The sequence below is a fragment of the Zingiber officinale genome, chromosome 7A, assembly GCF_018446385.1.
Source record: "Zingiber officinale cultivar Zhangliang chromosome 7A, Zo_v1.1, whole genome shotgun sequence".
Classification (NCBI taxonomy): domain Eukaryota; kingdom Viridiplantae; phylum Streptophyta; class Magnoliopsida; order Zingiberales; family Zingiberaceae; genus Zingiber; species Zingiber officinale.
In genome coordinates, this window is record NC_055998.1 from 23,201,812 (window position 1) to 23,214,983 (window position 13,172).

A 13,172-nucleotide genomic window follows, 5' to 3' on the forward strand; every position below is an offset into this window, starting at 1 on the left:
TTCTGACTCACCAGAAGCGGCGCGGGTATCCATCTGCACCGCCGAAGAAGTGCCCCATCTGCTCCTCGCCACCGTCGTTCGCCGGAAGTATCGAATTAGCCGCCTCCGCTTGGTGGAATTGGCCGCCCCCTTCTCGTAGCCCGAGCAGATCCATGGTCACCCCGTCGACGAACACCTCCTCCCCATTCTGCCTCATCAGAGGCGGAGGCATTGTATCAGTTGGCTTCGTCTGGTTCTGTCCTCCCATTTCTATCATTCGCCCATCGCCTGGCCCAATATTGCAGGACAAAGTAAACGGATCCATGAATGGTTGATTTGGATTACCTAGAGGAAAATTTCCTGGCGCCATGGATGAGCCGAGGAAGTAATTAGTGTAGTCGATGGGTGCCTTGCCCTTCTGCCTCGAGTTGGAGTCGGTGCTATGTGCGAAATTGTACAGGAAGGATGGCGCCGGCGATTTGTTCGACGAAATGTTGCCACTTTCCCGGCGGTGGAACGAGAAGGCGCCCTGGCTCACGTCGCTTTGATTTTTCTCCTGCGGCTGATGGAAGAATGGATTTGTGATCCCAGGCACCAGTTTTGGATTCGCCATTGGGTCGAGGAAGCTCTGCACGGGGGCCGGAGGCAACGCCTGCTCTTGCTGCTGAGCCTGGAAGAGATTCATTGGTGCGTTCATATCCAGACCGGACAAGGGCACTCCCTTCTGCTGTAGACCTGTCGAGTATGAGGATTCGGAGAACCCTGGAGCTTGGAATTGCTGGCTTATGTTGTTGTTCATGAAAGGTAAACTTCCAAGCATTGGGCTGGCGGTGCTGGGGTAACTCTTCTTCTTCTTCCCAGCCTCCATTAGCGAGGCCGATGTGATGCCCAAGAAATCATTTTTAACTGTGGAATTTGCTTGGACAGATGTCTCTTCGCCTGTTCCATAGAGACACATGTTCGTCAAAGAATGATTCTTCGATCCAAATCCTTGTGGTTTCTCTGTCGGATTCATCAAGGAAAAGGATGATCCCGAGAAAAAACCACCGTACGAGCCATTCTGTTCTCTTAATCCATCGGGCGACGAAGCTGGCGGTGGCACCGGGTGGCTGGCTCCAGATGGTGCAGGCGGCGCTGGACGACCATCCACGCCGCTACCATATACGGAGCCAATGATCTCGTCATAGCGACCGTTCAGCAGATCGGTAAAACGCACAGGGAGCAAATTAGGGTCATCAGGCAGCAAGGACAGGAAGCGGTTCATCTGCTCGCGGGCGTCCTGATCTCTGTTAGTCTGGCGATTCTCGCTCGGATGCTGCTCCGCCATTGTTGGAGCACCGAGTGGAGCCACCTCATCATTAATGATTCCAACAGGGCACTCAACGTGCTCGTTCATGTCCGGCAGGCTAGAGTTCTCGTTAAAGGCACGACCTCTGGAGGCGGCAGCACTTGATTCTCCGACATCCGTCAGGGTCGGCATCTCAACCCCCTCCTCCTCCTCCTCCTCCTCCTCCTCCTCCTCCTCTGAAGACTCACTGCACAACATAATATGCGCCTCGTAGCTGTTCTTCCTTGAGAATGTTCCTCCGCACTTGCACCGGAAGTGGCGGAGGGAGTGGTTCTTGAGGTGGGCCTTCAGGTCGGCCTCGACGGCGTAAGTCTTGGTGCACTGTGGGCATCTCAGGTTCTTAGGTCCGTGCTTGCGGTTGAAGTGCTTCTTGATGCCGGTGATGTCACTGAGCGCACGGGAGCGGTGGCTGTAGACACAGGAGGGGATTGGGCAGACGTAGAACTTGCGGCGCGACGGCGTGCGACCAGACTTCTTGAGCTCGTAGTTGACGTTGTGGGTGCGCATGTGGAGCTGCAGATTCTGGTCACGCTGGAAGCCCTTGTCGCACACTGTGCAAACGTACCGACTGGTGGCCAGCAGGTCCTCTGCTTGCAGCGCCACCACCTCAGCACCGGGATCTGGTAATCCAAAATTTTAGTTTTTCTATCAATTTTAATGCCGAATCATCTGTGATGATCATATAAACAGTGAAATACTGAATACATTTCACATGAAAATCAAACAAATAGCTCAGTAAATGAATTTGGTTACTTACTATTCTAATCGTAGCTTGAACTTTAAAAATCCTAAATTTATGCATGTATATTTAAATTTGTATGAATTATAGCTAATTCTTGTCGTTCTACTTGTCATTATGATGTACATATATATGAGCTGTTGAGTGAACATCTTATGTAGCTCCAAGTTAGTAAAGTCATACCCCAAATTAAACTTATGGAAATTCTAATAGTAAAGCCACAGGAAAGGCATAAACCACATTTGAATAATTGATTGATATTAGCTAAGAATAAGATGGCACAATTGGACAAGATAATAGGAACGGGTATTCCTACCTGGACACCCTGCTGATCTTGTTATTCTTTTCTTCTTTTCAAATGGGTTAGGGTGTGGTTGTTCATGGTTTCCTTGGGTGGAGCTGCCTGCTGTAGAAGCCCTTCTCGACATCTTTCTTGAGTGTAGCTAGGGCTGCAACCAGAACAATCTGATACCCATATCAAAATTAGAAGTAAAATCACGTAGAAGTAATGAGAATTGCATTTTATTTATATCTATATCTATAATGCTGTTATATATGGATAGATTGGGATTAGAATATAAACATATGAAACAGAGATGAAACTAGAACTGTGGATTGATGATTTCTATATGATTAATTTCTTCTCCAAGGGAAATGTGGTACTGCTGTTTCCTTTGTATCCAAGAATGATCCATACACTTGAGATTTTGTCCATATCTAGGATATTATTTTTTGTCATTATAGTCATGAAATAAAAAATGTTTGTGAAGAGAGAGAATTTCTTTTGTCAAGTTTCTCTCTATATGATAGATATGTATACGCATGCATGTCTCAGATTAATTGCTTGTACATTCAATTAAAGCATCTTTGATTCATGCAGTAGAATTATGTGCACTAATGCAAGAAATTAACTAAAACAAACATGTTAAATTAGGAACACTTAGGATTCATTATATTGAACGGCACTTCAATTACTCGCCTTGATAAAACTAATATTATCATGAACTGCAGAACTTAATTCTTGGCTAACTTGAATCCCTTTATACAAAAATATTGAATATGTATACGTTCCAAAATAAATAACAGATGCAACAATCTTCTTATCCTTGTGTCAACAAAATTATCTTTTCTTAGTTTTCATGTTTGTTGTTGTTCTTTTTGCAATAAAACTACTAGCCACATTTAGTCTCCAATATATCTACGATGTCATAACACAAGGTTCTGCTTTGGCACTTCAATTATTCTTCCTGATAGAACTATAAGTTAACCTTGAACTCTGCATACTTACTATAAAGGAAACTGAATTAGATATAGCAATACAAGTCAGCAATAACTATTCTCAATGCTAAATATGAGTTGTCAGAGGGAAAACAAACAACAAAAGAAGAAACTTAATAGTTGGCTAACTTGAATCCCTTCATACAATCATAATGTGTTTGTGTATATCCTAAAAGGAATAACATACAACAAAATTTGGCTTCATATCCTTGTGTCAACAAAATTATCTTTTCTCATTTTTCATGTTTTGTGGTTCTTTTTTCACAATAATACAACTGGTTTTGGTATTTTGTCTCCAATATATCTACCACATCACACAACAAATTCTCTTCTTTAGCTAAAACCCTCATGCAACTCTAGATGAAATACAATTTGGTGGAAAGAAGCTGACACTAGAAGTCTACAAAAGAAATTACCTACATCAGTGCCTCTAATTTTCCTTGTCAGTATGAGCATGCATGGCATTGAATAACTGGTTTTAAATATTGGTTTGTATAATGATACAAATCTAGAGACATATGTAGTTAATCTAATGCAATGCCTCTTTATCTTTTTTTTACAAAAGATGTTCTGTTGTATGTTAATTTGTGATGAGGGATTAATTTCACATTGGCAAAGAGAAACAATGCTTCATATATATCCGTGAAAAGCGAACTATGTCTCCCAAACCATCTTTCAAGAAAAGGAAAATCTACCAATGTCTCATTCTTGAAGCCTACTCGAAGGTCCAGACTGATGTGTAAAAATATTCTCTTCAAATAGTGTGTCTGCAAGAATGGTACAAGCTTTCGATTCCTAATTAGGAGCCTTGATTAGCACATTATATCGAGGAGTCTCAATGTCTTGTTAAATACAAAGAGATCACTATTGAATCAGGGAGAATGGTTATTTGACACCTCGATAGACTCACACAACGAAGTTAATGTGAACAAAGATACCCTAAATCAAGTTGACATAAAATCCACATGGTTGATACAAAGATGGCATGCAGGAGCTATCACTTTGCATGCAAAGGGAACAGAGTTTGGAATTAATATCATTTAAAACAACTTTTAATCAAACTTTGACGATCACAAACATGATCTATCTAGGTGAACAGAAATTTTTTTTGGCAAAGATACTTGACAACTTCAAATACATGAACAATACTACCTAGAAAGAGACATAAGCCAAGTTCAAATCCATCAGGAACACATGTATATCTTGTAAACACAAATTCTTCTCAATAAGCAGAGTTAATGTAGAGTTTTAGTTATGGACATGCAAGATACAGTATTGAGAAAATACCCCTAATTAAGATTTCCAGAGTTTAGAGAAAGAAAGAGGAAAAACCATAAGGCAAATAAATTTCATCTCAAAAATGGATATATTCGCTTCGATCTGATCTAGAACTTATTTTATCAATATGATCGACAAAATTGGGAAAACATTCAAAGATAACTATAAATGGGAACTCGAGGCTTCTAAGCTACAAATTTTTTTTAGATCGAAAAAATGACAAGAATTTTAGGAAAAATAAAAAACCCTAATTTGGATATCTCATCATTTTATTAGGGAAGACGATCATAAAACTGAATCAAGAGTCAAAATCACATTTATGTTCAAGAATGGAACTTAGATCAAAATTAAATCATGATTGAAATATTTTTCTTTATCTACAAACTTACAGAGTGATATTGTAGAATGCAGCCGAACGGATCTATTGGGGATGAATAAACAAATGGGTCCCTTCTCTTGCCTCAAGAGAGACCAAGTTATATATTTCGCTCTCGCCTACTTGGCAGATACTTCTCCCCTTTTTGTACATGATGCTTTTCTCTTTTTTATATGGTTTAAAAAAATGTTACTTGTTGGGCCTTGTAAATGCAACCTTACTTAACGAGAGGGGTCAAAAGAAGACGAGATTAAAAAAAATATATTTTGAAACTCGTCTAACGCAAACCGTCATATGTCATATGGAATGCAATTAATATGCACGAAAAAATGACATACTCATATGGTAGGTCATTACATTAATTTAATGAAAAAGAAATATCTCAATAATAGTCATATGCAATAGGGAAAGCTAATAGATCTATTCAAGCTTCAAGCTTAGGGTTTATCTGATTAGGAATTTCATTGGTGTAGGCATAGCTATGGTCATCTTCGTCACCATTTAACCATGTTTGTCCTAGCTATTTGGGATAGGTCATTTGTATTTTATACCTCCATTGAGCTCTATGAAAGACTATGTCATTTGTAATTTTTAAATTAACTAAATTTGTTTAAACTATGACTAACATTTGTTTGATTTCTCTCTACCCTTTACAACTTCCACTATGTGATTCTTTCAATTATAAAATCTCTTCGTCGTGTTTGAAGATGTCCAACCCATTTTAATCTATTTACTTTTATTTTATTATCTATTGGACGGACATATGATTGCTCTTGAGTAATAATACTTGTGTATTCATTATTTCTATAATAACTTTACAACATCAATGAAGCTTGGGGTGTAGATATGGCTGTAATTTTTGCTGAAATAGTTTAGTTGAGTGAATGATCACCGTAAAAGTATTGTCTGAATAATTAGGTCTTTGATGATAATAAACACAGAAAATTATAACAAAAGTTGTTTAAATTCTCTACTCAATTGCTAATGCTGAAAGTCAAAGAAGAATATTGGAGAAATGACACTTTTTCCTCTATTTTTGAGCTCCTTTGGTACACTAAAGCCGCTTCATCTCTTGTAGGTAGCTAGAGTTCTTCAAAACATAGAAATGCTTTGCTGAAATAGACCAGTTTTTGTGAATGACATAAAAGTCTTCTAAATGCAGAAGCACAACAATTCGAACATTGAAGTATCTTGCTCTTTGAACTTTATTAGCAGGATGTGTTTTAGCCTTTTTGGGTTTGTTGATCGTAGTTGAGGATTTCAATCGAGACCATGAGATTTGATTTGTGTTCTTTGGTGGTCAAGGAGATTTTGGTTGTTAGGCTTTGCTAGCTTTAAAGTATGCTGGTGACAACAGGTCTTGATTGAAAGGACTTGAAATCTCTGATTTTAGCTTAAACAGAGGTGAATGCACATAGTCGAAGGGTCATGCTAGTTCTATGCATTGAAGTACACTTGTGTTGGTCCTTATTGATTTTACAAGTTTGATTTGAATTCAAACAAAAGAATTATCACGTCCGTCTTTTCAGACTCACTAATGCCCTCAAGGCGAGTCTGGTTCAGGAATTTTCGACTTATTGTCAGCTTCAATTGAAACCATGAAAAATGTAGGTATGTTATGTTCATCATGCAGTGATGCTGAGTTTAGGTGTTAAAACTTGCTTATTAGCTGCACATCTTTACAGATGGTTCTTACTCCTACCAAAGTAGACGAAGACCAACATTGCCCAAGATGGTTGGTTCTTCAAAAAATGACTACTTCCAAGAATGTTAAGGATTCAAATCAAGTTGTTTCTATTACAGGCCAAGCGAACATGGAGTCTTCGATTACTCCATTGCCAAAGATGGATGGTTCTTCAAAAAATGACTTGTTCCAAGAATGTTAAGGATGCTAATCAAGTTGTTTCTATAACAGGCCAAGCGAACATGGAGTCAGCTTATCGTTGTTGAAGAAAAAAGTGTCAATCATTTCTGAGACTCATTTTATGTTGTTGAGGATGGGATTCCAGATAGTCAGGTGAAGCAGATAGACAACTTTCCTGAGCTGCAGAAGAGTATTCGTATTCAATTATATCGATTCCAGGGTTTAGGCAGCAACGAGGGTAATCCGTCTGAGTACAAACATGAAGGTTCAAGAAGGGTAGAACAGGATGATTGATTATTTTGGCTGGAGCTTCGGCCATGTTATCTTCACCTGTTTGTGCTGTATTTACATTGTTTCATGGTAATCCATCTTAACTAGTAAATAGTTGAGACAAATATGATACTGAGATAAGCATGACTTCACTTTGTGACTGATTTTGTATTTTTTATGTTTTCTGTGTAAATTCGGTTGGTTTTTTATATCATTTATCTTTCAACATATATGTATATATATATTTTTAAAAATATTTTTTAAGATTGTATTTAATATTACGAAATAAAATAAAAAGTTTAGTTTATAGCGCCACTAAATAGTTTCTCGCTGGGTTTTTTTAATCAAAATTTTTATATAAAAAATAATCCAACTTGATTTTAATTTTCACCTAAAAATTTCTAATTAATAAATGACAGAAAATGAAAAAAAAGGGTATTTTTCATTATTCATATCATCAAAAGATGTTTTTTTTTTACAAAATTATTAAAATAATATTTACTTTTAATTTAATACCTAAAATGCTCTTCTTTGCTCCACTTTAAGACAGCTTTTACAATTTCAAAATTCACTATTTTAGAGTAGCTTTTAACCCCCACTATCACTTTGGAACAACTTTAACTAAAACTATACCTACCTTTAAAATATATATTTATTCTTACAAGCTTTAACCAAAGCTATATCACTTTCGAGCAACCTTATTCTAAAATAAAGCACACAAAGGTATTTTGAATATCAAAGTTTCTTTCAAGATCAATTATACATATTTTTAATAGAATTATAAGGTGTAAAATTAAACTTCATGAATAAAAATTATTAAATTTATTTAAAAATAATTTATTTTATCATACCTTCTTTTCGGAACTTTTTAATTTCATCAGTCCAACAGCCAATTATGAATTGCACTGTAAAATTCCAGATGCCATTGCTCTGGAAAACTGAGTGACACGAATCCATTAAAGAATAGAAGCTGTAAAAGTTCCTTGTGAGCGGGCTATGAAGAGTAGTTAAATGAAAATGTGGCAATCGAATTTTATTTTATTTTTACCAAAAAAGAAAAGAAAGTAATCCATTTTTCTACTCCTGTTCGGTAGAATTATTCCATGTTGTTTCTTCCATGCATTCTTGACTCACCGATTCATCGATCTCCAATTCATTGGCAAGAGGGCCTTGAGGATCCCCGAAGAGAATGGATAGTATTTGCCTGTGACAATCATCGCATAACCAGAAATAGGAGAAATGCCCTTCCTCCGGCATCATGTGCACTACCGCTCTCGGAACCAATCGTCGAGCAAACTCTGTCGATGATGGTGGCACCACATAGTCATTCATCCCCTGTTGTATCACTTCAAATAGTTAGGAATGAACACAGGAAGCACAATTCATTCTGAATATCAAAAATGTTGAACTGATATGTCTAACAATGTAGAAAGTGAACTGACCTGCCAGAGGTGAATAGGACCGAGAAAGCCTGCCCACTCCCTTTCAACTTCAGTATAAAATGACTTCAACCATGAAAGAAGGCCGTCACACTGATGGCACTTCTGCACTTGAAGATCAGCTAAACTGAAACCCCAATTTGATACTTGTAGCACAGCTTCCTCCTTGAAGGGTTTGGCATCTCCTTGACGGACGGATTCGGCCACGTCCCTCTCCCAGAATTCCCTAAAACTTGATTCTTCCAATAGAGATTTATCCTGTGTGAATAACACAAGCCGTTGGAAGCTTAATTTGTGTAAACGAAAACAACCTAGACAATTTGGAAAACAAAAATCATAAGCATTCAGAAGTGGTAGTCCTGGAAAATAATATGTTTGTGACGATTTTACGCAGTTGGCTAGATGCTATGGATTTAAGCGGCGGAAATCAAAATCTGACGTACCTTGTTACCCAGTGTCAGTGATAACCACTTCTCAGGCTGACCGTGTTTTCCAGACAAGAAGCTTCTGTGATAGAAATATGGAAGAAGAGAAGGGAACCTCCGAGCTAAAAAGTACATTATCTTCCTTTTCATAGTCCACTTGCCCCTAAGTTTACGCGACTCTTCCTTGTTGAGGTTAGGGTCATATGGATTGACCATTGGAGCAAACAGGGCTATACCTGGAATGGAAGCACAATTGGAGACAGAACAAAAAATAGAGTCAAAACTGAACCACATAGAATAAGAATTTATTCACTTGCTAATGAATATAATCACCAAAGAAATTATGAATGTTTTACTCCCAGAATAATTATAATTTTGAGAAAAAAGAAAGTGAAGATACATGGAAGAAATGTTTTACTCAATCTAGACAACATTTACTGCTCGAGAAGGAACATAAAAGGTCTACATTATATGTGCAAAAGCACATCCACAAGATATTCTAACACCTAAGTCCCATTTCAGTACTTCAACAATAAAATTTTGGAGTCATTGGGCCCGTCATTGTGATCACAGAATCCATGTGGTACATATCCATCAAGCTGTACAATGTTACACTCAGGTCTCATTCTATCATGGTCATCCTTGGAATACTTTACAAACTTGATCTATGTCCGAGGAGTTATTTTGCTACTTTGCAATGTGCAAAACCAATATTTGCAGAACTGAATATCTGAGTTCAGTGTCAACAGATGTGTGATCGCATAATGTTACAGTCTTACCTGCTATTCTGTCAGGAATATAATGCGCGGCTGCCCATGCATGCATAGCTCCACTCGAGTAACCCAACACCCAGAACTTGTCCATGACACCAAGAGCATTTGCCAAATGGAGCATATCCATAGCTGATGAGTTGAGATTTCTGCCAGGATGAGGATCACTTTCACCAAAACCTGGAAGATCATAAGTAACAAAACGAACACCAAATTCCACTAGCAGAGACTCTTTAATGCCAGGTATTCCTACATGAGAGAGAACCAAAATGAAATCAAACTAGGAATTCAATTTAAGAGACAAGTCTATTAATAAACAAGGAAAAATTGTACCTGCTAAACGAGAAGAAAGAAAAGAATGTGGAGCAATCATGGAGAATCTAGCTCTTTCAGCTGGAACTCCTTTTTCTTGATACGCTATATGTCTGCCATCCAGAAGTTGGATATGACTAGCACTAGGAGGACCTACATACAGTTTCTTTGGTGGCTCAACTGGATTCTCTATCCCACTATTTACATTTAGTACTGCACATGATATTGGACCAGAGTAAACAAGAAATCAGGTCATATGTGTAAAAAAAAACAATACCTCTTAAAAGGATTGAATGGAAGTCAAATGCAAGTCTTCATGAAGCCAAATAATGGGTGCAACTTTAGTATCAGGACAATTACCATTTAAGAGACAACTAACTAGCAAACACTTCAAGAAATAATGAAACTAAAAAAATATCCATGTCGTTAAGAACTAAAATTGTCTGCTTGGAGAGGATCAAAATACATCTTTGACAGAATTTATTCCTGCAATTTTCACTAAAATGAAGTAATCAAACACATAATGATATGAGAAATTAGATGTACTAGCTAAACACTAAGACTGTTTATTCAGATTGTCATACAAATATCACATGGGTGTAGTGTCCAATGACTACTTGTAAATTTTAAACAAGTAATCATTAGGGATATTGGATGTCCATTGAGGGTGTCGGTGTCCAAGCAACAATATATGACAGAAATAAGAGAACAATTAGGGTCATGGCATGCCTTCATTACTTGAGGCATATTGCAAGTTTGAATCAAGGGCTAATTATCACTAACATGTTTGTCATGAAAAATTGGAGCAGCGTGTACAAAGATATTGTGGAACATATTAATTTTCTTTAAGTACCCAACAGGTGCCTGACACTATCAAAGATAATAAGGATAGAGTAATAGCAATTACATTGCTAATAAATTTTAGTTACATTTTGGCCTTGTTTGGTCATGAAAATTTTCTAATTTTAGTTTTCATCTCCCGTACACTATAATTGGATTATTTTTTTAAGAAAATATTTCCATCAAACTTTTGGCACCATTCTCCACTGATAAATTCAAAGGTGGCAAACATTAATAAATAATTGTTCGATTTTTCATGTTAAAACAGGGAAAACATAAAATAGAGATATGGAAGTCATAATTACAATTAGACATATGCAAAAAAGAAAAAGAAAAAAAGCATGCATGAGTGCAAAAATACAAATTTTAACTGAGATTAAGAAATGCGCATGAAGAAACTAATCGTATTTTTTTAATGAAATGGATAAGGATGGGAGACACCTACAGAAATTTGAACGCCTTGACTAAATGGCGGAATGTAGAGATTCTGCTATGTGCGTTGATGAAAGAGCAAATGACAACTATTTACTGCATACCACTGATATCAAGGCAATGCTTACACAAACTTATAGATCAATGCAAAAAATCAAAATAGCAAGGCAATCAATGGATGGTCCAGGAAAGGACAGTTGCTACTCTCATAAAAGGAATTCTAAAGCAAGAATACTGACACACAAATAGTTAAACACTGAAAATTTGCACTTCAAAAATGCTTTCGAGAAGTTCTTGGATAAAAGATTTCATCTTTTCTTTACTGTATATTTTAATTGCAGATATTTGTTTGGTGCCATCGGAACGAATATTTTAGATTCAGGTTAACAACGAAGCAACTATAAACAAGAATTATATGAAATCACTAAAAAAACAAAGAAAGGAAGAAAGAAATCAAACAACCTTTTGATATTGACAGGATTCATTACCAAGAAGAGCGACGAGAAAGACGGCGATGACAATCGGCCAAGCCTGAGCCGGATCGCGATCCTCTGGTAGATACTCGTTCAAGAACTCGAGCCGCCCCGAGACCGCATCCCAATGCCCCCTGACCTGCCTCCCGACATAGGTTTCCTCCACGCCCTCGAGGCTCTGCTGCGCTATGTCCCAGCACCCGCGGCCAAGCTCCCGAAGCATTTCCCCTGTGGCCATCACGAACCCCATCATCTTCTCCTTGAAATTCTCCTCCGCCCGCGTCCTGCCTCCCTCTTCGTAGGGTCCGTAAAACCCTCTACCGAAGACGCTCTCGCCTAGACTCCCCATGCCCGGCTCCTCCTCCGCCGTAGCCGGCGTGGCGCCGGCACGGTATCGGATCCCTGCGTCATCCACCATGCTAGTGAGGTCTTCCTGCCACGCCAACCCGTTCCTCGCTGACGACATCGCCGCCGCCTCCACCAAAAATCGGCCGCTCTGCGGGGGAGTGGAAGATTAGCGTGGAATAGAAGCTACTGGAAGGCGATAGAGAGATGAGAGCAGCGACTATGTGGATGAAGTCGACTCAGGGCCACGCAACACCGCAGCGGAGGACGATGACCTCCATGGACGGAGATCGGCCTCCTCCTCTTCTTCTCGATCGGTTTCCCTAACTACTGTTACCAACTACTCGCTTAAGTGCGCAAAGAAAGAGAAGAGACGAGCGACTCGCCAGTGTCGTCGAGTGGTTGGACGGCGGAGACCCGCGTAGGGCTCCCGCACCGACAGCGAGGATGCGTCCACGTAAGATCTCCGTCATCACCGGCGTAACGGTTACGCTTTAGGCATGTGCGAGTGGATGAGGCCGGGCCCACCTTCGGTTGCCGGTCTCGGATCGCCTGAGAGGGGAGAAACACGCCCCCAGTATACTAAGCGTGCATGACAGGTTCAGGTCCGACTACGATCCGCCGAAAGGACACAGTCCACGGTTTAGGCGTCGGCCAGGCGGCGAGTTCGGTAGGGAGTCGTTTTTGGCCGTACGATGAATTGATATGGCGAAAGAGACGGTGGATAGTGAATAATTAGTTATTGGAGGTGGACTGTTTACATTAGAAGAATGGAGCTGGAAGGGAGGAAAGGAAAAAATATGTTTACTTCAGAAAAGGATTAGGTGAGAAAAGAGCGATGATGGAGACTAGTGCGGTGGAGGTTACGGGTATATTTAATGGTAAAAGAAGGGGCGAACGAATCAAGTGTTAGATTTTATTGGATTTTGTATAGATTTTTTTTCTTCTAATTATTGGTAAGGACCAGATATATTATCTACGCATAATACAGTTTATTATTTTAA

General features: G+C 38.9%; 1 protein-coding gene and 1 long non-coding RNA gene across 3 annotated transcripts; one reads left to right on the plus strand and one right to left on the minus strand.

Annotated features, from left to right (window-relative positions):
- The first annotated feature begins 3,847 nt into the window (after positions 1-3,847).
- Positions 3,848-7,341, plus strand: LOC122001168. The gene is made up of 2 exons (XR_006117292.1): positions 3,848-6,609; positions 6,684-7,341. It is a non-coding gene; the product is annotated as an uncharacterized LOC122001168 (long non-coding RNA).
- Positions 7,342-8,025: 684 nt separating this feature from the next.
- LOC122001167 lies at positions 8,026-12,540 on the minus strand. Of its 2 annotated transcripts, XM_042555772.1 has the most exons (7): positions 12,390-12,540; positions 11,839-12,319; positions 10,100-10,291; positions 9,776-10,015; positions 9,015-9,232; positions 8,575-8,829; positions 8,026-8,467 (listed from the first exon to the last, which is right to left on the minus strand). In XM_042555772.1, the coding sequence occupies exons 2-7, from the start codon at positions 12,287-12,289 to the stop codon at positions 8,210-8,212; spliced, it is 1,614 nt and encodes a 537-aa protein (XP_042411706.1). In that variant the 5' UTR covers positions 12,290-12,319; positions 12,390-12,540; the 3' UTR covers positions 8,026-8,209. The 2 variants fall into 2 exon arrangements, with proteins under 2 accessions (XP_042411706.1, XP_042411705.1); XM_042555771.1 differs by having other exon boundaries at positions 11,839-12,522.
- Between the last annotated feature and the right edge of the window lie 632 nt (positions 12,541-13,172).